Here is a 26,232-nt window from a genome sequence, read left to right as displayed (position 1 = left end):
TATATTAAAGTTGGGTAATTTTGCCTGACTCAGCACACTAATTTTGAGTTTAAGACTAGAAGCTGGAATACAACTTGGTTAGCACTGTTGGTCACTTTAGAAACATTCATATTCTAGTCCTTAACTTCAGAGCAGGGGAAAACAGTCTTTTTAACTGATGTGTGCTTAATAACTACAGTATATCGCTGGGGGGGGGGGGATTTAGTGGATGTGAAATTGATTAAAGACGTGATCTGGAGTGAGATTGTGGTGTGAGCAGATTATTATGCAGGGCTGCTGTTTGAAAAGCTCTTCAGAAGTTGCCAAAGCACCCGAGTGTGCTCAGTATCCACAGGATATTGGCTGACTGGAAAAGAAAATTGAAAACCACCTGGGAGTGGTATGGTGTGTCATGCAGGAGAGTAGGACTGACTGAAACAGTGAACAGGAGCACTTATGCAACATTTTGTTAAAATTCCCAGTTGTCTTCTAACTCTTAATATCTACAGAGGAGCCCCTGCTTTAAACTTCAACCAGCACAGGGGGTTCTGCTTTCCACATAGCAGAACTTTCTCAGTTGTGGCATTGTATCTTTGAGAGACAAATGGTTTGTCAACAAGGATCTATAAAAGCACTTACCAGATTGCTAGTGATGCCCATAACTCATAAACTAGTGAGGTTGCTCTGCAGAAAGGTAGGGCAAGTGATTTAAAATCACTCTTAACCATCTTGAACACTAGAAAGGTTTTATTTAATTTCCAACCAAAGCATCTCCCAGTAAGCTACATTAAACCAACAAGCAAATGCACAAAATTAGAAAAGACCCCGCTTTAAATATGTGCCATGCGTAATTATTTGACTCCTGCATTTTCTTGTGTAGAAGAAAACTTAAACTATATGTAACAATCATTTTGGAGTGGTTTAGATTCACTTTTTTCGTTCACAGAATGAACTAGAGACGATTGAGCTATTGCTTCTCAGCAACCAGAGTTGATTTGTTACCAATTATGAGTTAACTATCTGGATCCACATTTCTTTTCTTTTCAGAATTCCAAAGCCCAGAGCAGATGATTCAGGGGAATATTTGTGTGTGTTCGTATTTGCGGGTTCCCCTGTAGCAAATGCCACTATAGAAGTGAAAGGTATGCCTTTATTTTTATTTTCTGCTTCCTTTTTTAAAAAGCTTAATTTCTACTAATTGTTTCTTTGTATCACTATTTTTGAATCACTTTATTTAGTTCTTGCAATCTTGCAGTTGCATCTTACTGCATGAGTGGTCATCTTACACACATGTCTCAATAAATTTGGATCGTCTGTTGAGTTGCTTAGTCAAATTGCCCACAGAAAACTGTATTCTTAGAATACTGTATACATTGGTATTGTTTCCTTGCTGTACTCTTTTACCCTGCTTAATGGGCTGCCCACTAACAATTTTCTTTGCTGCTAAGAATCCGTCTCTCCAAGCTTCAGCTCTCTTCAGAATTCCTGTCTCTCCTTGTAGAAAATGTCATATCTCTCCTTAGGTTCAGAATAGAGTTTTGGGTGGGGCCAGTTCAGGAGCGAATGTGACAGACTCTCCTTATTGTGCATGTTCATTGGGTCTAGAAGAGGGTGTCATACAGTATTTCAGAAGTCCAATACTCTGTGAATCCGAGGCTCCCCCTTCTCTGCCCCACAACATTTCAAAGGAGCTCAAACTACTTTCTCTTTTAAGAGAGGGAGAAAGTAATTCTACAGCACTGTGAAAAGCTTGGCATGGCAGTCATCACTACCTTGATGCTTAAATGGTGATCATTTAGAGCTGTAAAGAGCGAAAGGACACAGGACATTAAATCTAGTCTCTAACTTTGAATCGTAAATGTTACACATAGCAAGTTGAAAAATAGTTAAGTACACTGTTTCCTATAGATTTTGTATTTTGTCCACATGACTGCTTAATCATTACCAAGTGTAAATTAATAACTCAATTTGTTCAATTGCTTGGCACAGTGTTCTCATCTGGCCCCAGGGACTGAAGTTCCCCATCTCTGCTTCAGCACAGTGCCATTTACTTTCTTAATTTTCTCTCTACCGTCTTTAGGTTCCCATCCCCCTTAAAGTTTAATGGTTTGTTTCATCCTCCAGCACCTTCTTTCTTTCCCTTTCTTGGGCTCATCAGCTGATTTTCATGCTTCTAACAGTCCTACTTTCCAGGGTTTTGTGCAGAGACTTTTTTTTCACCTGTTGCCACCTGGACTACTTTCTTGTACTAACTATAATTTCTACACTCATTAGACTTGGTTCTCTAGCAAAGGTTTTGCCTTATCTTCAATTTGCTGTCCTTTCTTGTTGAATGATCATGCTTTGCTGAATTGTTATAAAATGCAAGTTCTTTTTTCCTCTCTCTGCTGCTTCTGTTTAACTCCTGTTGATATTTTGTGACAAGAACTTGTCCGTGATCTTTGATGCTTCTTTGCCTTTTTCGCTACAAATTCAGGTTCTTCAACTAATCAGCTTTCTGAAAACATTTCATTGCTTTTCAAAGGATAGCTAGAACTCTGTTCACTTACTATATCTAAACCCGATTATTATAAAATACTTTCTGAGGATCTCTTTACTTAATTGAAAACTATTGTTGTCCAGACTGCAACCTTCCATATCTTCAACTTTCAATGTGACCATGTCTCTTCCCTTTGGTCCTTTCATTTCAAACTTTAGATTCTTCAAATGTGTGTGTTTATTTGTCTCCTCCTGCCTCTATTTGTAACCCTTCTGAATGCATGGGTCTTCTTGGAAAAAATATGAGGATTTTCCACTACTCTAAAACAATGAAGATGAGATTTAGCATGTTTACAAGTGCAATAAAATGTCTGTGTGAGTTCTCCTGTTCAATATGCATGCCACTCAGCCATGCTTTTTTTCAAGATACTTGAATCCATTCCATTTCCCCCCAGGTTTTCTGACTATTAATAACAATTTATCCGAACACCCCAGTTTGTTAGACAATATGTCCTGGATTTCATCCTGTTTCATACTTCATCAGAACAAAAATTTCTCACAGATGTCAGCTTTAGATCTCTGAACTTGGAACCACCCATTCATAGGGCGTGTCTTTTTAGGATTCAGTCACAATTTATTAGTCCTTCATTTTTCATGTCCTCCCACTGGCAACCTGTGACCCTCTGGGTATTGCTGGTCTACAACGCCCATCATTCTGCCCACTGGACAAGCAGCAATATATTTTTGTGGACTATATTTTTGTGGGTATTCAGTGACTATATTTTTGTGGTTGTGCAGTGAGCTTTTTTAAAAAACAAAACATTGCAAATCTTCATGATTCTGCATTTTTTGTATGTAGTAAAGAATGAATGGGCCCTTGAATAACTTCCATTGTATTTGATATATATGTCAGAGACCTGGGATTGGACTCCGGCTGGATTAACAGATCAGGCCCTAGCAGTCGCCTAGAAGGACACGTGTGACAAAATTAGCTGCCTTGAAAGCGAATGGGTTTTAGAGGTGGTAACTGAAGCATACCAAGCCATCTGCTAATGAAGGTTCATCTCAGGCAGTTCATTGATCTCACGTAATCTCTCAAAAGTATTACTCTACAACAGGTCTTGGGAGTTAAAGAAATGGCCAAGTGAGTGGCAGTGGACCTGCTTAGGCAGGAACAAGTGTGCTGGTGTGGGGTCTTCAGGAGTGAAGAAGTTCTTTGCTTCACATAAAAGTTCACCTTTTCAAGTGTCAAAATTGTGCTGGTTTAAACAAATACATTACTGAGTAGAATGTTATAAAAATATAATTTGTGTGTGTCCCCTTCTTTCTTACATTCTTACTCTTCACTCTGTTGTAGGTCAGACATTCAGTTGTTTTGGAATTACTCATTAAACATGAGTCATAGATGTGCAGATGCTTCTGGAGACAACTTACAGACTTGTTTAGAAAAGAAGCAATATACATTTATAAGTGTCCAGTTAGTTTTCCTGGTGTGAAAAGTTTCCTTGTATACAAAATGTACAAAAGATATATTGAATAATTATTTCTTATGCACTAGAAATATTGGCTTTTATATACTCTTCATATCCCTAAATGTGCAGGTCTATTACTCAGTGGTGTCTCTTAAGAAAAAGGAAAGAGATAAAAAAGGCTACAAAGGCCACTTTCACACACCATTGTAAGGCAGGCTTTACTGAATGAAGAGTGTGCTGGTGCATGTAACTTTTTCATTCCTTCATGCAAGTGGGTAAAATAAACCAGTAAGCAGCAGTTAAGGTGGACTTCCCATGATGTACAAACCCTGCATCCAGTTTGTTGCTCCAGATAAGCCAGATTTTTTCCCGACTTCACCACTTGCTATATTGGCTTGATCGTGGCTTGTTTGGGAACAACAGACCAGGATGCCAGGTTTGTCGTGGGAAGGCAAACATAATTGTGGCTTCCTGGTTTATTTTACCCAGTCTTGCCAAAAAAGGAATGAAATGTGAGTGAATGGGCAGTGTGCACTAGCAAGCTGCATGTTAACAGTAAGCCAGGATTCCTGGTATGCTGTGATGTGTATTTGATATATGTGTTGGAGACTGGGGCTTGGACTCTGGCTGGATTAACAGATCAGGCCCCATTAGATAAACCTCAGCATATTTAGAGGAGAGATATCTGGGAATTCCCCATATGGAACGCAAATGCATTTATGGATGCAATCAGGTCAAGGATATAATGCATTACCTGCTGGTTTGTGCCTTATATACAACGCCCAGAGAAAGTTTTTCATCATCTATTCTTAACTGTTTCTCAGGCGGATCCCCCCCAGGAAGTGACAGTTGAAATCTTAGCTGATAAAGATCTTTAGATTACACACCTGGTAGCCAAAATTGCTGTGGCAGCTAAGAATCTCCATTCTAGATAGCTTAATGATTCCTAATTTTATAACCCTATGCTGTAAATTTTTACGCTGTAAACTTTTACAGGTCCTGTTGTGTAATTTCAGAGGAAAGTGTTATTCTTATCCCCTGCTGTACATTGTAAAGGCTTTTAGCTATTCACAATAAATTGCTTGATTTAAAAATAGATAAAGCTAACATAATTCAGGATGTCTTATGAGTCACACCTGAGAATTAATTCAGTATATTAAATAATGATGGTAGTGTTTATACATTATACATGTATAAACATTTCTAGTTATTTTCATATGCCTTTGCTACGTCTTACAGGTGTTTGCCATGTTTTAAAAGAATAACATCAATAACATCTTATTGGTTATATAAATGCTTTCTCTATTCAGCTCCCATCGTTAATGATTATTAATAATTAAAATAAGCTTTTAAAAAATATTGATTCAGTAATACGAAAGAGAATATTTATACAGTTGATTATCTTAAACCAGTATTCAGGGTCTTACAAATTTAATAAGCTTTCCTTAAAACTTATCCAACAAGTGTTTCTTTTGCTCTTCTGTACTTTAGTTGATGTCGTCAAAGAGGCAACTAATTAGAGATCATCTTACAAACTAGAGACATTTAGTTCTCACCATCCATGAACTATGGATCTTCTTTGCATCTCTCTTGGCTTTTAAGTTCATATTTCGTTTTTGACTTAGAAGGAACCACTGCTAAATAAATACAACAGTTTCTAGTGGAAGAAATCTGCAAGAGCTGGTGACATGGAAAAGTTAATGTAAAATATGAACCTACCACAAGATAATGACAATCTATAATTAAAGCTTTTACCATAATCAAAGCTTTTGACTCTATCTTGAACCTACTATTAAAACATAATTTTTTAAGAGCACTGTATTCTTTTTGTGTACGTGTGTATGTATTAGCTGCTCCTGATATTACCGGGCACAAACGAAGTGAGAACAAGAATGAAGGACAGGAAGCACTGATGTATTGCAAGTCTGTAGGCTTCCCATACCCTGAATGGACATGGTATAAGAAGAATAATGGCTTTTCTGAGGTGAGTATAAGATGTGATGCTGCTAGGCAAGCCTGAGCTGCTGGCTGACATTTCAGTTAGGAGATAAAACACATTACGATGAGTTAGATAATACCAGTAGTATCATTTCCAGTGGACAGCAAATCTTGAAGGACTCAAACACAGATCTTTCTCAGCATTACCACTGGTCTCCTTTTAGCTGGAGATGTTGGGGATCAAACCTGGGATTTGCTACATGCAAAGCATCTGTGCTCCCTTGTTATACTGGTCCCTGAATCAAAGTCTGAATGTGTTGCTTTTAAATCTAGGTAATTTTTTTCAGGTCTCAGTTCTACTAATTATTATGAGAATTAGCCTCTCTGATATGTAGGGGTTTTTTTAATGCTACGTCTCAAATTAGGCATTGCAAGTATGGTCTTCTTTATCTTACTCTGCCTGATCTAAACCCTGCTTGATCAATGTACTGTCCATGCCTGGAATTTTATTTTATTGTGATACAAATTCTATTTTTCATCGTAAAGCTGCAAAAAGGTAGGGAAAAGCCAGCTAATGGGCATTCTGGTTTGGTTCTGTTGAACGCTGCTCGAGTGGGCATCTTTGAGAATGAGAGGGCTGATTAGGTGGCTAGGAAGAATTTGGGACACAGGGACACAGATCTTGTGCTGCCATTGTCCTCCTTGAAAGTTAAAAGCTGGTTTCAAGAGACTATTAGGTGAATGGCACAGACTGTGGGTGTTTGATTCTACAGGTAGGAGGATATTTTCCTTTTGTCCATCATTTGAGGATTTCTGAATTTTTAAACTGAGACAGTGGCAGAGACAATTTAATCTGTACAGATTTCTGATGGGGCATAGCGCTTTTCAGAGTGGCTTGTATTGGGCTAGGAGGATTGTGAGTTTTATGGAGTGGAAGAAACAGTTGCTCATATTTCATGGGATTGTTTGAGGTATGTGAAAGACAGTGGGCCTCTCCCTTCATAGGATTTGTGGTTTGGACATTACAGATTTGTCTGTGGGGGCTCCCCTTTGAGACGAGACTCTGGGGTTTTGTGTTGGAGAGTTTATAGCAGTGCATGAATGATACAAGTCTCAGAGGTTGTGACTGAAATGTGATTGCACTGTTGCCAGCAGGTGGTGGTAATAGGGCCTAACCTTGGCATTGCTATACGTTTAAACATTCAGAAGAACGTCAGTCAAATCCTTGAATTGTTACTGTAAGAAGCCTGTCATACTTCGCTCCTTCCCATATGACTGGTGTTAAGCTTGCATGGCAGAGAACACAAAGAATGATTTTAAAAATGTGTGTGTGTGGTAAATGAGCCAGTTATCTACAACACTTGCTAACAATTATTATTTTGACCTTTGTTCTTTTACTGCTTTTCATTAGCCCATCAAAAACGTTACTGGCCGCTTCTTCATTACCAATAAAGAGAACTACACTGAACTGGTCATAGTGAACCTGCAGATCGATGAGGATCCTGGCGTGTATGAATGCAATGCAACCAACTCGATTGGCTGGAAGGCTGAAGAAACCATCTTGCGTGTTCGCAGTCACTTGGCTCCTCTGTGGCCCTTCTTGGGGATTCTGGCGGAGATTATAATTCTTGTTGTTATCATTGTGGTTTATGAGAAGAGGAAGCGGCCAGATGAGGTCCCTGACGGTAAGAGTGTTTTCTCAACTAACTGTATTTCCAAGGGGAGCCAGCCCCCTCCTCTTTGCTTCAGGGAGACTTCCTTTCAAAATGTGGGAACCTCAGAAATCAGTAGTTCAGAAATCCACAGTGCTGCAGGCTACATAATAAACTTTGCCTCTCTTCTGCCTCATAATCGGTTAAGTATAGGGCCATAATTTCAACTTCATAAAATGTGGTTTGCAGAACAAGGAGTCTGCTTGGTTACGTGTGTCTTTGTAGTCGAGATAACTTGAAATTGTATTCAGCAGAGATCATTTTGGAAGCATTGCTTAGCCGAGCCGCTGGGCAGTACTAAGAAATGAGGGAGGGCTCATATTACATGGAATGGTTTTTGTTGCCTCTTGAAATAATCCTAGGGGAATTAATGGTTTTAAAGGTAACATTAGAAGTTACTTAGTTGATTTTGCTCAAATGCAGCTTGCTTTCCTCAGTTCAACGTTGTGGTGTCTTGCAGAACAACATTTTGGATACTTCTAACAAAACAGATGTTTAATCAAATATGCTCACAAGGCTACCTTTTGCATGTGTAGTGTAAATACTGGTTACCTAAAAGCACCTGCATCTCTTTGTAGTGAGAGAACTGTTGTTCATTCACACTTTATTTTTGTTTATTTTTAAAACACCCAGATTTGTAATTATCTTTATATATATATAAAAACATCAAGCCAAGAACTTAGAATTGAATCCCCAAAATCAGCTTTTTTCATATGGTAAGCCACCTTAAAAAGGTATAACCTTAAAGGAAAGGCACCCTAGAAATATTTTGTAACAAAATTAAACAAAAATTAACCAAATATTATTATGGAAGCACACCTAGTGGTGGACACACCAGCTGGAGGGTCTTGTGTAAGATAACTTTTCATTGCCTCATCAGGGGTGAGTGATATTGGGTATCATGTGGGCAGTATAATGCTTTTAAATAGCTACTGGAAATATATAGGGGTAAATGCTGCCTATAAAATGTAATAATTATGGCCTGCTTAGGGTGTACAGGACACGGTAAAAAAGCATTATTACTATCATAGACATAACTAGTGCTTCAGTCTAAGATCTCATAATGGATTCCATCCTATAGTCCTGTTTTTGCACAGCTAACTTGTCAAAATATTCACCTATTTAAGAGGAACATGTCTGGTGCTCAAAGAGAAGCTTCTTGGGTAAGTTTGTAGCAAAAAAGATCAACATTTTTGAGTAAAACCCTGCAGTGTAAATTTTGCTTCTCCCAGCTGTAAAAATGTCTGTGTGGCCACATAGGAAGACTGACCCTGACATGCTTGCTCAAGTGGACTGCATGTTCTGAGACTGGAGGAAACTAGCCCCAGATGTATACAAGCAACTTTAAGCAGGCCCAAAGATATTACCTTTCTTTTCCTTTTGCTCTGCTTCTCCAAAGTGCAACTAGCAGTGGTATTACTAGGCATGTGTGTCTATGGTTATGTAGAGCTAACACTGCAGGATGGCTATAGAACAGCTCTGAGAAGATTGCTTGTGTGTGTGTGTGTGTGTGTGTGTGTGTGTGCGTACTAACGTGGAAAAGTGTGTCTTTGTGCAAGTCCTTCCCACTTGGCCAAAGGCTAGGAGCAGGAGAAAGCTGTGTTATTTTGATTGCCGCTTCCTCTGCAGATGGCTTCTCTGTAGGGAAGTGTTTGATTAATGCTAAAGCTTTTTACCACCTCTTAACAAGACCCAAGCAGGTCTAGAGCCAGATTGGTTGGCTGCAGCTTGCAGTCTGGCATGAAAATAGTTGTGCATGGCCTTATTTGGAAGATGCTGGTTACTGTTTGATCAGATTATAAGCTTTTTCCAACACTGTGCTGGGTTCATTTTAATGCACTCTTAGAAAGATGCATGTGCCAGGAATTAAGTGTGTGAAAACATGGGTTTCCCTGTTGTGTTCTCAGCTATTTGAGAACTCGGGGAAAGCGGGTAAGGGGGGCTGTTGCCTGATATGGATGGCATCCTGTTGCTGTTGGCCAAATAGCTCACAGCTGGAATCCTTATTTTGACATAGCAATATTTCCTAGCTATGGAATTGATGCTTCCTTCTAAGCTTAATAGAAGTTCTGAAACATCAAGGCTGCATGCTTTGAAGAAATCCCAGTATCTGCATTACCCCTTTCATTAACGGGAGTAGGTTTCATGTTGCGTACCTGTCAGAAGTTGGCTGCCTTTTCCTTTTGGCTTCATGAATATTTTTGTTTGTTCAACTGTTGCTGTGAGGAAAGCCATCCAAATTTAGAGTGGTTCACGAGGGGAATAAAAGGGAAGCTAGCTTTCCTTAAGCCAAGTTAGCAGTCCCAATAATTGATAATGTCAATAAAACAAATGGAGAGCTTGAATCATTATCCTTGTGGATAGTCTGCTGATGTGGGCTCCTGCCTGATAGGTAACCTGAGTTATCCATTGCATTCCTCACCGGTGGTTAAGTTAACTGAATGGATCAGGTGCATATGCCATTTCAATTGGTTTGTGGATTACAGCCTAACCAGGCCAGTTCTAATATAACCTCTGATTTCATCCGTTTGTAACAGGTGATGTGAATAGTTTATAATATTGTCTCTTCCCACAGGTGATGTATATTTGTTTTTCACTTTTAGGGCTGATTTCTGCATAATATTCTAGGTCCATCCTCGTGTCCAAATGTCCTTGTAATTTGTTGTACAGGAATGTCAGTATCAACCTCCTTGGATGATAATCAGAAAGTAAACAAAGAATATACTTTCTGACAAATGTAGCAAAGTGAAACATATATTGGCAAAGCTTTTTCCATGTTACAAATACTCTTGCATATGAGTATAGGTTCTTGCTTATGAAGTTTGAAGGATCATAGTTCAGTGGTAGAGCATCTATTTTGCATGCAGAAGGTCCCAGGTAAATTCTTGGGCACATCTAGTTAGGGCTGGGAGAGAACCATGTCTGATAACCTAGAAAGTTGATGCCAGTCAGTGTAGAAAATACTGAGGTAGATGGACCAATTGTCTGACTCAGTATAAGGTTGCTTCCACCAAGAACATTACCATTACTTGCCAGAGTTACATAGCCTATGGTTACTTCCATTTTACCTGCAATATCTTGTTTGCACATCAGCATAATCACATGAAGGGAGGTTTCTTGAAATACAATTAAACCAATACCAACATTCACCATGTTTGCACTAGCTACATATTATTGATTTCTGAAAAACACTTAAGGGTGTATGTTATTAGTATCCTTTCACACTCCAAACATAAATTGGTGATCATTCTCTTTGCTTCTCCCTCAAGCAAAAGAATAATGTTTCATTGTTACTTGACTGAATTGCGCTATGTTCATGCTGACTTTGACTTTCAGTTACTGCTTCAGAAGAAGGCCTTTGCTTGGTGATTCACTCCTGCTAGAGATTTCACAAGAATTTTTCTTTTTTTCCCCTCCCAAAATAATAAAGTTTCAACCATAAAATTTCATTTTTCAGAGCTAACTGGCCTGTGCAAAGATGGCCAAAATCATCTATTTGCAACGGGAGAAGAGAACCCTTGGGTTGATGTCATGTAGTTAATCTGTTAGCCTGACCAGTCTATCATCAGCTCTCCATGCACATCTTACATACTACTGTAAAGAGTGACATAATCCAGAGCAACAAAGTTAGAACAGCCAGTTTTCTAATGAAAGAGTACTCAAAAGGTTTCTTCCTCTGCCTTTTTCTTATATTGGTGCCTTATGACTTCTAATAAGAAGTTACATACCTTGTGTCAGAAATGTTCTTCAACTCATTATAACACTGTTTTAAATGGTTTTGTGAATCAGGCCAGGATCAGTATATTCCTTTTACCCCTCCAGTGACAGTTCACCTGAGGTATGCTAGCTTCAGATTCAGTTGAGAGATGCTACCGCCTGAGTGATGCTGCTGCAATTGGTGTCCTAATTTACAAGTGGCTGAGTATTCTTTACCTTGGCACTTGAATGCCTAACTGGTGCATGAATCTTTCGTATGCATAAAATAGGGAGGGGGGAAGACTATGTATGCCACCTGGAGCTTGTTGAAGAAGGTGGGATATATATGCCACAAACAAAACAAATGTTTCCTGTGTTTAAGGGTAAGCAGTTCCCTGTAACAAAATCACATCGAGTTGATCCACTTAAGTCAGTGGTTTCTGTTTACCACACCCTTATTTTTTTACATTTCCCCCCCATAGATACTGGTGTATATTATGCTCTGTGAAAATTGGTATCCTGGCAGATTAGTAAATGAAGCACTTGGCCTTCTGCTGTGCTTGTTGAAGTCCCCCCACCCCCAGTAGTGAATGACCATTGTACTTCCTGCAAGTACAATGTTCCACAGTGACAAATTCATTCTCGGCTTCTTCTCTTGTTCTATGCTCTACTTGATGATACATCATTGAATTTACTGCTTTGGGGGCAGGATTTGAGAAAGAAATCTGCCAATCCAGCCTTGATAAGCACAGCTAAGCACCCCCACATCTGTGCTATTTGCCTGCAGCTCTTACATGAAGAACCTGCAGCCCGTTCTCTGTGATATGCTGGTCACAGAGGCAAGCAAGATGCTTGTCATTTGGAAATTCAGTGTTACTAAGTGACTGAAACATACAACTGCCTCTCATAATATGATCCTCCTCAGCTTCCTACATGACTGAAGATCATTATTACACGACTGGCGCCTTTTTTATTGGCTGCTTTTCATTCCGTTCAGGATGGGGGGGGGCAGGGCAAAGGGGTTTTAAGCAGTGCTAAAATATGTAATTACATTGCCCAGGATTTGATCATGCTCCATGCACTCACACATGAGCATGGAAACAAGCCAGGAAGCCACATTTAACCATAGCTTCTTGATAAATGCAAACTATGAAACTATGACTTGCAGACAAGCCAGGATATAAAGCCATGCTTTAAAGTGGGCTCATGAATCCTGACTTGCTTCAAAACCATTAAGCATAGTTCCTAGTTTGGACATACTGAGAAGCTCTTTTTTTCACTGCAGCTTCCAGTTTATTTCCCCACATCTGCCAAGGGGTGCATGGAACTTGTGCCTATCCTGTCTCCTTAAGATAGGATTTTATTGTCCAAACATGGCCATTGTCTGAATGTAGCCTTTGTTGCTTACATGGTGGGATGTGGCATTTTCCTCTTATGGTGATTCCCCTCTCCCCAAGAACACAGTAATAATTGCTCAATCATAGTGAATTGTGCAACATGCCAATATGATTATTTTAATGGAAGGAATGCTGTTTATTGGATTAGTTTATAGGCATACACTTCCACTTTTTAAAGTATGTGTTTTGGGGGGTAAGTAAAAAAATAAAGACTCCTTATTTTTATCCAGATATACATGACAAACATATGGTTTTTACTTTGGAATTCTTTTTCTTCATATATTTTAGTTAATTAAGCTGTGATAACTGCTTTTATTATTATTTTTCCTAATTTGTGAACTTACACCTAATTACACCTAATTGGTCTAATAAAAATCCATGTGTGTACTTCTGCGCTGGATGTGCAACAGTCTCATTCCACTGTCCTACTTACATTCTGATATTCTTTTTTTTTTTGCCTTAATCATAGTTTATAAATAGTAACATTAAGAAAACTTTTAATTGTCTTCTCTCCCCCCCCCCTTTTCTTCCTATCCTTCACTTCTGTGCACATCTAATCTCCCTAGCAAAAGGTAGCTATACTTCATGAATGAAAGTATAGGAACTAATCTTGCTTGCAGCCTAGGAGTTCTAGTATGCTAGCAGCCTCCAAAGCATAGCTTTGTTAATTGCCTTCCCTAACTTGTTAGTTCTTGTAGGTGCTATTTTACATCTATTTAGACTGACTGTGGCCAGACGTTGCCACTTCTAGAGATTTGTCCCTCCATTCTCTTTCAGATGGGTTGCGCTGGTTGGTATTTGGATATCTTCTTCAACAGAATGCCATTTATGTATCTCAGGCATTTCAATATACTGATAAAAAAAGACCCAAAAGCTGTTGTAAAATGTTTCTCAAAAGCCCTTTAATGGCATCTCTCAACAGTTCCATTTTATGTTAAAACTTTCAGCTGTGTTAAGTCTTAGAGTACTTACTGTAGGAAGCTCTCAAGCTTCCTCCATTTTATTTCCAGTGTTGTTGCTGAGGGGTGTGATTCTTGGAATCAAACAGGAAAATGAGTTGAAAGCATTTCTGCTCTTCAGTGTAGAAGGTAGAGTTTGATGTTAATCTGGAGCAGGCTTGGTCCCAGTATATGTTAGAATGCTGTGGAACGGGGGAGGGGGAGATAATCTCAATTAAAAAGTCTATGGACTAGCCTTCTGTAGCTTCTCTCTTTGAAAAAAATCTGATATGGAATTTGTACAGCTGATACATTTGAATTTGAGCAGCCGATACATGCATAGGATCATTGCATTTTAAAATTTGGACATTTGCCATGTTCTAATTTTTATGTGAAACATACTTTTGTGGGGGGAAAGTGCAACCCACAAATGTGTAAGGTGATTGAATCCTATGCATGTTTCAGTCACTGTTCATGCTAGAACTTTGCAACTGGGGAAATAGTCCAAAAGTCAAAATATATTTTGGATGCCAGACATTTTCTTTGACCCCTGAAATGTTAACCAATAATATGGCTAATCGAAGCAAACATTTCAAATTCATATCTTAATGGTTTCCAGGGTACTTCTTTACAGCTGCCACCCACTCTCTCTCTCCCCCTACCCCAAGCACCTGCCTGTTTCATGCTCAGAATTTGGTTCAGCATAGCATCCACAAAATTAGGGCTCTCATTTTAGCTTAACGTACTCTGTCTTTTCATCAATATTTCCCCGTCTATATAACATCTCAGTTGGCAACTACTTTTACTGATTACCCATGCAGGGAGTGAGGTTAAAGTTCCTCGTCCCCATTCCTGGTGGATCTGCTGTTTCACAGTAAATCCAGACTGCACTATGTGAAAATGGGGGCACAGACAGGAGCACAACTGCAGAAGGAATGAACTTCTGCTGGTGTTGGTTCTCAACACTGCCCCCCTTCCTATTAAGGGGGGTGGTGGTTAATGCATATACAGGCCTGTGTATGCCATTAAGAAGTGGGTGATTCCTTTTGTTCATTTTCTCCTGCTTCTATCACTTTTCTCCTCTTTTACCCACCCACCCGCCAGCTATTTGAAGACTTGAGGGAGCAGTTTTAGCCCTTGGATTGCTGTTTGTTACAAGTAGAAGCTTGCAGGCCAGGGCTGTCTTGTTTTAAATGATAGCATGAAAGCCACTTTGGGAGCCTTTTAAGCTTAAGAGCAGGGTACAAAAGCTGTGTGTATATATATATAGAGAGAGAGTTCATCAGCAATTGCTGCATATCTAGCTCCTCCGGTGGGGAGAGTCAATGAGTAGTGCTGTTCCATCACACAACCACAAGATAATGCATTGTGTGCTCTGGCTTCTTGGCGTGGATTCTCACTTTTACATTTTGTATTGTTTCTCTGGTACAGATGCTGGTGAACAAAATAGAGGCACTTTGTTTTATCCATTACTTTGATCTTTATACTTTTTTCTTGCTCTTCAACTATAATTTTCCCAAAGCAACTACAAACATGTCTTTTAAAAATCTGAATTTACAGGTTTGCAAGGGGTGTGTAGGTGCATCTGTAAGATTCTATAGATAAAGTTGGTGTATGTTTCTTTTTAGAAATATTCTTAAGTGGCAGCTAGGAAGTTATTGGGGCCTTACTTCAGAGGATTTTAAGGGACTTTAAGGGGGGCCACATACCTTTGTTCTTCAAACTAGTTCAGAGTTGCTGTATTTATGTTTAGATACACAAAAGTGTAAAATGAGAAGTCAGAATTTCAGACAGGTAGGAACGCTGTTCGGTGCCTTCACCACCACTAAGCTACACAATGCATGCTTTTAATTTTTGAAATATGACCCTTAAGAACTGCTGAGCATATAATATCTCTCTCAAATGCACATGTATCTTGTGCCTGCAGTTGGTTTTTATAGTTTACAAATCTAATGAAGAAGTTGGCAGAGTCCCTTCTGTGATGGAAGCATATTTATCAGCGGCCAAAAAATGGGCAAGGTACATTACTCTGGACCTGCACCCATCAGATTGGAATACAGAGGCACATCTTGTCTTGTGTGTCCACCAGCTCAACTACTAGCAAATTAGATTATTACTAGATCATGCTGTTTGAGTTGTATTGTTATTTGTCAGTTACTATGACTTCTTTTTTTCCCCCCTTCAATTGCATCATTCCTTTAAAAATGGTGGTAAGTGAGAGATCTGCATGCTTTGGAGTTTGTTTAATCTCCGCTTCAGTCTATACAATGCACAGTTCATAATGTTAACACTTTTCTTAGTTTTACTCATTCACGTTCACAACTAATTTGGGTTTAAGTTTGCTGTTGAATTTCATTTTCTAATTTGTACCATTTTTCTGTAGTTCTGTTCCTCCCTTTTACTGGTCGATTTCTCTAGGATTCGGTCCTTTTGTCTGTCACGTATTGTACCGTGCTGGGGCCAATTTTGTAATGCTCAAGTGGCTGACCCACAAGCTAGTGGTGTATTAAGGTTTTCACTTGACAACCATGCTTTACCGGGAGGTGATGGAAGTCCTGCCAGTCCAATAGGATTGTCGCATGTGATCTGTGCAGGCCACGCTCCAGCACCTAATGCAAAAGTGCCAGAGCACTCACCTGATTTTCTTTTGTAAAGTGCAAAACCTTTTGGTTAAACTTATTCAATAAAACCTCTGCTTTCAAGCTGTCTTTTACCACCCAGAATGCTTGAGGATCATTGTTTCAGGTGGTACAAATTAGAGCTTGCAGAATGATTAAGAGACGGACAGGAGCCTGCATTTTTTTCAGAACTGCATAGGGGAAAGAACTTCAAGCATCTTTTTTGTAGGCTGTCGTGACCAAAGCAAGGATTTGAGTAGAATGACTGCTTTAATGTGGTACTACTAACCCTGCTCATTTCTTTTTTAAAAAACAAAAACCTAAGAACTCTCACCAAGGTGTCACAGATTCTAGTAAATGGCTCTTAAATCTACCGTTTATAATGTAGAGTCTATAGCCTAGGTTGCCTCTGAAATCTTTTGGGAATTGAAAGGTGTTCATTTTGAGGGGAGTCTTAGTTTTGCTGTAATGTGCTTTATGTTTCAATACCTGATGTGTCTCTGTATATCCCCACTGTATATACAGCACATTGATGTCTGGTTGTCCTTACTAGTCCTAGTTCTTTCTGTACCTTGTTCTGATAGTTTACTGTTAGTAACAGACTTTTGTGGACACTAGTGTGTTGCTAGTGTGTTATTTTGGCTGTCAAGCTGTTGGTTTGTGGTTAGCTCTCTTTATTTTGAATGTTTTATTTATTTATTTTTGTTCTGATAACTGTGCTGGCGGTGGCTTTGCCTATCCGTTGCCTCGAAGGTACAGGTGGAGTAATGTTCAGCTTTGATCAACATTACTCCTAGTGTGTGCTCATGCGGTTGCCAACACTGTTAAGACTGTAGTTTCCATAACTGCTTTGTGTGCCCTAAGACCCCTTGTGGAATCCTGCTGAGTTTAAAAAATAATAATAAAGATTTTAGAGAAAGTTTTTTTTAGCTTGGAAAAATGATGAAATGCAGAAAACATGGTCATCCGTAGAAGTTCTACAGAAGTTTTTGCACAAGTTTATGGATTGGGATTTTCCTTGTTCAAAAAATGCCTTTTTGTTGTTTAATGTACTGCATCATTTTAAAGCATCAATGAAATGTTCAGTTGATCATAAAGAAGCCTATGTGAAAAGCCACATGTTGACTTTTTTTTCTATTTTCTAAAAAATATACCTTAAAAATGGGACAACTTTCTGGCTCTCCCATCTCGCAAGCTGAAGTCTCTGTGAACTGTAATACTAGTGTAACCTTTATGCTGTTTTGCCAGAAACTTTTTTTTTTCATATACATGGAATCACAGAAGTTTGCTGCTATCAGAAGGACTGCCTTTTTAGTATCAGTCAAAATTGCCTCTTCCACTTTCTGGAACTTAATTTTATTAAGAGATCAGGCAAAAGTGTGTGAAAGATGGTCTAGGGTGGTATATGATTTCCTGTGTTTTGTCCATCAACAGTTAAGAGGCGGGGGAAAACCTTTATTTTTAGAAACAAAACAGCAGGATTTTACAACTGAAATGTTGGTTTGTCTTCTCATCTATCTTGTTAAGATTGAACCACTGGAACTTGGGGACAAGATGAATATGACCACATTGCAACAATCTGTCCACTACAGTTGCAGTTTTTCATGATGAGCATTAAAAGTGTTAACTGAAATCATTTTGAACAACATACTTGTCATCTAAACTCAAAGCCAGAAAAAATAACTTCATGAATCTTTGCAATACAAATGGAATGGCCTTTAAAGAAATGCTGTATGTAGATAATAATGTTTGCAGCCCAGTAAAAGTTTACTATGGATTCTTAACTAGACTCTTCTTTCCTTCTCTCTTTCCTTCACTGGATCACAATGAATTCCTGCTGCAGATGATGAACCAGCTGGGCCAATGTAAGTATTTCATAACTGACTGCATATTTCTCATATGGGAGGCAATGACTTTTAGACTTTTCCACCTTCCAGGGAACCCATCCTATGATCACCTGTCTACCACGGTTCCAAGGCACTGCATCATTTGTGGAACTACCTTTTAAGGTGTTACAAAAGCTTCAGTTACACAGAGATACATCCTCCAGAACCTTCTAGAATTGGGCAACCCAGTCAGATGAGTGGGGTACAAATAATTAAATGTTGATTATTAAAATTATTTTTGATTAACATGCCTTGTTTTGACCATATCATGCCAGCCTCAAAAGAGCTTCACTGGCTCCACAGGCTCACTTTCAAGCTCAGTTAAAAATTGGCAGTGCTGAATTTTTGAGCCATAAGCATCTGGGGCCCAGGGACCTGATGAAACCTCTGCTCTTGTATCAAACTGCCTGCATTCCAAGATCTCTGCTAAATTGTCCCAGTCAGAGGTGAAACAGATGTCAACAAGGAAGTCTTTTTCAACTGTGGAAATGCCATCCCCAAGGAGGCCCAGTTTTATTGCTCAGGTGCTAGGGAAAAATTTTTTTTTGTTTACCTAAGCACTTTAAAACTCCTGTTAGTGATGTGTTTTGGTATTGTTTTAATAGCTTTATATGTTGTTTTTGTTCAGTTGGTTTATTTCACAGTATGTATTCTTATGTAATTATGAATTACTTTCATTTAGGGTAATGCAGAGTGGGGTATAAATATTTTAAATAAATATAAATTTAATCAAGAGCATTCACAGGGGTCTTGGAGAGCTTTGGGCAAGTGTTTTAGACCTTGCCACTGCCTTGTGTGAGCTGAGCTTGCATTTTACACTCCATGGCTTCACATTGCAAAGGAGGACTGGTAATGATGAGCAAGCTCTCTTCCAAGGAAGTTTCTCTGGCACAATTGTACTTCCCATTCAGAAACCCCTGAATCATCCAAGGAACCCAGGGAGCTCAAAACCCAGTTTGAAAAATTACTGCGCTAGGCCTTAGAATAAATCATAGGAATGCCAGTGGCCTAAATTGATGCTGAATTCAGAGAGTAAAGAAGAACTGATCTTTGGAGAGTTGGCACTGCTGCTTATTTAATACACCTTTACTAAACCTTTCAGGACACACTGCCCTCACAAGGCTCCTTACATAATGTTTTCAAAACATCAAAACGCAACCCTATAAAATACAATATCAGAGTTAAAAACAGAAATAGTTCAAAATTTCCCAGCACAATAACTTAATCACAGAACAATAAAAAAATAGAATATGCAGTTCAAAGTTAAGAGCGTGCAACAGTTAAAACTTTTCCAGTATACAAATGCTAGGATTGGATTTCTGAGTTTGGGTTTATTTCAGTGTGGCTTTTGCTGTTTTACGTGTTGTTGGTCTTGTCTTGTTCAACTAACACTAATACTTTGTTTTTATCTTTAACTGGCTGTTTTATAGAGAAGTGAGGAAGAAGGTTTATAAAAAAAGAATACAGCAATTTCACCATTATAGAATACATCAAATTCCTTTTGATAGCTACAGTACTAGGCATAATCTCCAGATTCATAGGTAGTTTGCACAGGGTGGGCTGTTGTCTTCAAAGTTTGGGTTTCCTGAAGGAATCTGAATGGCCACTGGAAAAGCAATATGCTCAACTAAGTCTGATCCAGCAGGGGCAGTTCTTAATGTTCTTTAATTTGCAAAGAGCAAAGCCTGCTTAGAAAATAACTTCTCTATTCCAGTGCAACATGTTCCTTACAAATCCCATAATAATTTAACAGACTTGTTTATTAAGTTACTGTGGAAAGATTAGCATCATAGATGGATTATGCAGTGAACACAATAGAATTGCTGGTATTGAGCAATCCTGTGTTAAAGTATAAAAGTGACAAGCCCCTTTCCAGGTGGCTTAACAGTTGACATAGCCAGGAGGAATCCAAAGGTGACGTCATCAATAAATAGTGTTGACATATAAGGTTGGGCCAATTTTTAAAGGCTGAGAAGCAAGGAAATGCAAATTGAACCAGTTATTGCCCGTAATCGCCCAGAAACCGATGTGCGGTATGAAAAGTCTAAATTGTTCATGACTGCTATAAAGGGACTTGTTACGGAACCTGATTACTTTTCTATCCATAAGACTCTTGCAACTTTTGTACAAATGCCGCTTTTCTTTTGTGCTGTTTTCATTCCATTCAGTATCTTAAAAAGGTTTATTCATGCTGACTTTATTTTTCACAAGTTTAATTCCATGCTTTTTTTCTTCTCTAGGAAAACCAACTCCACAAACAACCATAAAGACAAAAATCTACGCCAGAGAAACACAAATTAAAATAATGCTAATGTAAGCCTGTCTCTAAAATCTGAGTTCTGTCAACTATGTATTTCTATATATTGTATTGTGACTTTTTTAAACCCTAGGTAAAGAAATGAAGGACAAACTTAACTAGACAAGAGAGGGAATCCGATCTATTGCAGAATTAGGTCTCAACATACTTGTTGAAATCAGTGCGCAAAGGCACCAGTAGCTGCACAGGACAGACTCTAAAGTGGTTTAGAAGTTGGGAAGAACTAGAAAAGTTGCGTTGGAAACAATTTTCTGAGAGGGGGTTGTACTTCCCCTGCGAGTGCATAGATCAGGGAGTACTATTTGACCTAGCTTTGCTCTTTGATGCCAGGTGGTGGCTATGGCCAGGAGTGGTTTTTGCAAAGCTTCAACAGGTGAGCCAGCTGTTCCTAGATAAAACAAATATGGACACTTATACATGCCCTGGTCACACTCAGATTGGTTCACAGTAATGTGCTTTATGTGAGCCTGCCTCTGAAAAGCATTTGGAAATGTGAGCTGCTGCAAAATGTGGCTGCCACGCTTGTCTCCAGAATGCAGTTTTGTTTCATCTGCTCTGGCTTGTAGTTCGTGACCAGGCTTAATTCAAATGTTGGCTCTTGCCTGCAAAGCTCTAAATGGTTTGGGACCACAGTATCTGAAGGACCACTTCCTTCCACATGAGCCTATAGAACTCTTGACAGGGCAGTCGGTTCCCTTTACGCTTCAGGCATGCTCTTGAGACCTTTTTATTCTGTTGAGCTTTCAGTGTTGTTGAATGTTTTTATCGTCCTGCTCTAATTGTGTGATACTTCTTCTTCTTAATAATAATAATAATAATTATTATTTTACATGGCACATAAGGTACAATTTGAGAAAACAATTATTACAACGGTGAACAAATAGAATTAGACTTTTGTCATGCATGTGATACTGTGTTTTTGTAATACTATTTAGCAATTAACACGTTAGCAAACTAAACAGTTTGGAATTTTTATCTGGTGCTTTCTGAACATATTTTTTACTACATAACTTTCCTTTCTGGTAGTTCAGGTGATTAGATACCATATGGTAAAGAACCATTAAAAACAGATATAAATGCAGTTTGCTTGGCTTCAGATGTTTTCTACTGTGCTTTTTTGGATGACATATTTGTGATGTAGTTAACCACTGAACTGTTCTCGTTTTTCAGAGCTTTAAGAATGAGAGACTGAAGGGAATATCACCGGCTAAATTGGATAATTGAAATGGTTGGTTTTCACACTCCAGTCCCATCTCTGATGTTTTTTTTCTTTTCAAGTGAGCAACAATGACTGTCTAAAGCATGCCTTATTTAGCCTCTCCAGTAAGGATGACCTAGCCAACACATTTAATAATGCTTCAGTATAGAGGGTGTAAACAATTTTTGGCTTGATGTGCTGTGACTGTTGCTTTCTTTTCTTTGAGACTATTAAGTATTACAAGTAAAAAAGTCCAATCATGCATGCAGCATTTTTTACTTAATGTAGCTGTTAAGACTAGCAAAGCTCAAAGATGCACTGCTGCCATCTAGTGATAACTTTTGTAAAAGTACAGCAAAACCTAAAATATATACAGTATATATTTATATTTTTGGGAGGGGAAACCAAATTACAGTAAATGTTTGATTTTTAAGATGCTGAATTCATTCCTTATATTCTGTGTCTGAGAGATAAGTGAATTATGTCCAGTACTTAAGAGAAGTTACATAAATTATTCTAAGGGCTTAATCTATAAAGACAGGCTTGGTTATATTATCAAAGACTGCAAAAACTGGAATAGTTTGATTGGTGGTGATGAGCTGCAGTAAAAATCTTTAGTTTATAAATATTATGATTACTTTTTAAGTGATTTTTTTTTGTTAAATCATGTAAATTTCTCATCCTTTTGCACTGATGTGTTCACATTCTTCTTGTACATTCAATTCAGGCAGAATTTTATAATTTACTTTGCTTAAATGCTAATGTTAGAGCATGGTGATACTCTATGCAACTGGTTTGTTTCCGTTTGACATTAAGTTTTCATGTTGATTTAAAGATTGATTGTAGAGTCACAGACATAACAGGGTTCTTAGATTGTGGCATACCTGTAGATGCATGAACTTGTGATGTGTGTACTTGTTGAAGTGCAATGATGTGTATAAAAAAGTGGATTCACCTGTTTTTAAAAATAAAACACTGATAAAAGCCTGACTTTGAGGCTGTTTTTCTGTTATCCATCATAACACACACATATATGAGTGTTTGCAATATTTCCGGTAGTAATTGTAAGCATGAAAACACGAAGCAGCTTTTTTTACCAGAACTCTATCCAAACATTCAGTTGACTTGCCTGAATTGCTCTCTTCTCTTTCCCCATATCTTCACGTTCAGCCTTGAGGTAGGTTGGCGGAGAGATTGTGACCAGCCCAAGGTCAACCAATGAACTTTGCAACTGAGTGGAGATTCGAACTTGGTCCTACTATAAGCACTACTACAGTACCACTCTACTTACCATGTTGGCTTGCTTATCATGTTCCACATGACTATCATTGCCCAGAAGTTGCCTGTGATCTTGTTGCGGTTCTTGTCTTCCTGCACCCGTATTTTGTTGTTGTCTCAAGCTGTTAGGGAAAGACCACAATTAAGAAATTGCTGCCGACAAAATCTAATGCATCAGCACTGTTTGTCATGTGGAAATAATAATAATAATAATAATAATAATAATAATAATAATATTATTATTATTATTATTATTATTATTATTATTATTATTATTATTATTATTATTTATACATACATACCCCACCCATCTGACCGGGTTGCCCCAGCCACTCTGGGTGGCTTCCAGCATATAAAAAATAATAATAAAATGTTAAACGTTAAAAACTTCTCCATACAGGACTGTCTTTAGATGTCTTATAAAGCTTGTATAGTTACTTATTTCCTTGACATCCAATGGGAGTTCATCCCACAGGGCTGGCACCACTACTGAGAAGGCCCTTTGCCTGGTTCCCTGTTATTTCACTTTGCACAGTGAGTGAACTGCCAGAAGGCCCTCAGTCAGTGTCTGGGCTGAACAATGGGGGTGGAGACCCTCCTTCAGGTATATAGGGCTGAAGCTGTTTAGGACTTTAAACACTTGGAATTGTGGTTTTGTGCTAGCAGCATTGGAGCCACAACAGGGCCAATGAAAAATGAAAGGCATATTTGCATCCTTGGATGAACCCTGACCTATGGAGAAATACAGAACATTTTAAAAAGGGAAACCCAAAAGGGGTCAGAAAGAAAAAACATAGTTGAGTGAAAACTGAACTTACTGGTGGCCTGCAGGAGACATGAACTGTTCAGTGTCAGCTGGAAATGACTGATGCAAAAATAGGGAGGGATAAATTTAGCAGCTTTAAACCCCTTGCAGCTTTTATTCTGGTGGACTTACAAGGCTGGTGGAAACCCTCAACAGGAGCACTCCTTTTAGAGGCCAGGACACATGACAACATATTGAGGGTCTCACTTAAGTATATTTCTCTATTTAAACCCCTATAATCCTCTGGGCAGTGTCCTTGGAACTGCTGTATGACCATTTGCAAAACGGTAGTTCTAAAATATTTCATCTTTTCCTTTCCCTTAAAATTCAATATAAACTGAGTGAATGTTAACCGATTGGTTTTTATCAATCTTTTCTCTAAAGCCCGTAATCCCACTGATTATCTCTCATGTTTCTTTGACGAGGATAATTCTTTCGCGGGGGCGGGGGCGGGCAGTAGGTTTGGAAAGTGGGTGACAGGAAGCAAATGACGAAGAGAGCAAAAAATGGGCAAGATCGCTTAGCTTTCCCCCCTTCAAGTTCCAGGGCTGAAGAATTCTAAGTACCGAATGCCCTTCAATTTGTACTTCCTCAAGGTTTGCTCGATTTCAGGTGTGGAGGGATTATCAGGGTGGGAGGGAGAAAAAGCAAGTGGGAGGAAGAACTAGACAAGACAGAGCAATGTAAGGAGGTGGGGAGAAATTTTCTGGGGCAAGTGATCTGCACCTGTGCTGGGAGAAAGGGGGTGTGTTCACATGGCACACAGACAGACATAAAACAGGTGACAAAGAGAAACAGGTTGCTTTTTTCATTTATCCCTTAAGGCAAATGGGTCTGGATGCTTTTTGGTCAGCCATATACCGTATTTTTCGCTCTATAAGACACACCAGACCACAAGACGCACCTAGTTTTTGGAGGAGGAAAACAAACAAAAAAAATATTCTGAATCTCAGAAGCCAGAACAGCAAGAAGGATCGCTGCGCGGTGAAAGCAGCAATCCCTCTTGCTGTTCTGGCTTCTGGGATAGTTGCACAGCCTGCATTCGCTCCATAAGACGCACACACATTTCCCCTTACTTTTTAGGAGGGAAAAAGTGAGTCTTATAGAGCAAAAAATACGGTACCTCCCCTGGTTTTGAGGAGAGAAGAGACCTGTTTCCCCTGTTTGAAGCTGACAATACTGGGCTTAGTCCTGCTGGCCACGTGACCCAGAAAGACCTTGGCCTGAAGCGAGATGAGTGCCACACCCAATAGTCTCCTTTGACTGGACTTTACCATCCAGGGACCCTTTAACTTTTTTACCTGACAATCATGAAACCCTCTTCCTCTCCACTCTTAGCCCTTTTTGAAGTTCAAGGCATAAGAACATTTATTTGAAAGGTTGGACAGGCAACTCGGCAGGGAAACTGTGGTCCCTTTTTGATGTTATCAGATCCCCAGTCCCATCCCACATAGCCAATGGTCAGGGATGATGGGAGAATGGAGTTCAGCAACATCCAGAGGACCACAGACTCCGTTACTCACAGTGCCCAGAACTGCTACCATTTTCTTTTTTCTGGAACAGCATCTAAAGCTTTGCAAGGAGAAGAGATGAAAATGTGCAGCTTTCTCAACTGCATCTCTAAGCTACGGAATGCTTCATTACCTGTTGCGATTCTGCCTGTCAAGCAGCTTGAAAGGCTGGAGATTTCATATACAAGGAGCTTATTGACAAGCAAACAAGGCTGCTAATGGAGGGGAGGGGGCTGCTCCTATGCTTTAGAGAGCAGTACCTTCACCCAGTCTATCCAGCTTGGCACAGCATCAGGGATGTGTGGATTGCTCTGTAACATTAATAAAGGTAAAGGTACCCCTGACCATTAGGTCTAGTCATGGAGGACTCTGGGGTTGCACACTCATCTCACTATAGGCTGAGGAAGCCGGCATTTGTCTGCAGACAGCTTCTGGGTCATGTGGCCAGCATGACTAAGCCTCTTCTGGCGAACCAGAGCAGTGCATGGAAATGCTGTTCACCTTCCTGCCGGAGTGTTACCTATTTATCTACTTGCACTTTGACATGCTTTCGACCTGCTAGGTGGGCAGGAGCTGGGACCGAACAACAGGAGCTCACCCCGTTGCAGGGATTCGAACTTCCGACCTTCTGATCGGCAAACCCTAGGCTCTGTGGTTTAGACCACAGCGCTTAATGGATAAATGGAGAATTTGCTCGGCGTAGGGATGGATGAATCTTATCAGTTTGAGTTTCTCTCCATTACTCATTTCCCCATACGTTTTCATTTTTTTTAAAAAAAAATCATCACCAGCATTTTAGTGTGAATTTCTCCCTAATAGACACATTTTTGTATGCAATTTTGCCTAATATAAACAATTTTGCAAAACATTCCCATAACTTAATGCACTTTGTATTGTATGTTCACTAATATATGTTTTATTGCACACTTTAGCCTTGTGCATTCATTTTCATACATGTTATTTGGTTGGTGAGCTGCATTGCAAATTCAGAGAAATGGGCATTTTGAGA

At 39.1% G+C, this 26,232-nt stretch overlaps 1 protein-coding gene across 2 annotated transcripts in view; it reads left to right on the top strand.

Moving 5' to 3' along the window:
- The window catches only part of NPTN (neuroplastin), a 45,146-nt gene extending 22,527 nt beyond the window's left edge, over window positions 1-22,619 (top strand). For both annotated transcript variants that reach the window (XM_083586880.1, XM_083586881.1), the window contains 6 exons: window positions 1,027-1,121; window positions 5,780-5,913; window positions 7,279-7,552; window positions 18,072-18,093; window positions 20,355-20,427; window positions 21,602-22,619. In XM_083586880.1, coding sequence (XP_083443006.1) covers window positions 1,027-1,121; window positions 5,780-5,913; window positions 7,279-7,552; window positions 18,072-18,093; window positions 20,355-20,415 — 586 coding nt within the window. In that variant the 3' untranslated portion in view covers window positions 20,416-20,427; window positions 21,602-22,619. The remainder of the gene's footprint in view (window positions 1-1,026; window positions 1,122-5,779; window positions 5,914-7,278; window positions 7,553-18,071; window positions 18,094-20,354; window positions 20,428-21,601) is intronic.
- The last annotated feature ends 3,613 nt before the right edge of the window (window positions 22,620-26,232 follow it).

Source organism: Podarcis filfolensis (genome assembly GCF_964270895.1).
Source record: "Podarcis filfolensis genome assembly, chromosome: 14".
Taxonomy (NCBI): Eukaryota; Metazoa; Chordata; class Lepidosauria; order Squamata; family Lacertidae; genus Podarcis; species Podarcis filfolensis.
Note: the sequence above shows the minus strand (reverse complement) of the source record. Positions and strands in the feature narration are given on the sequence as shown.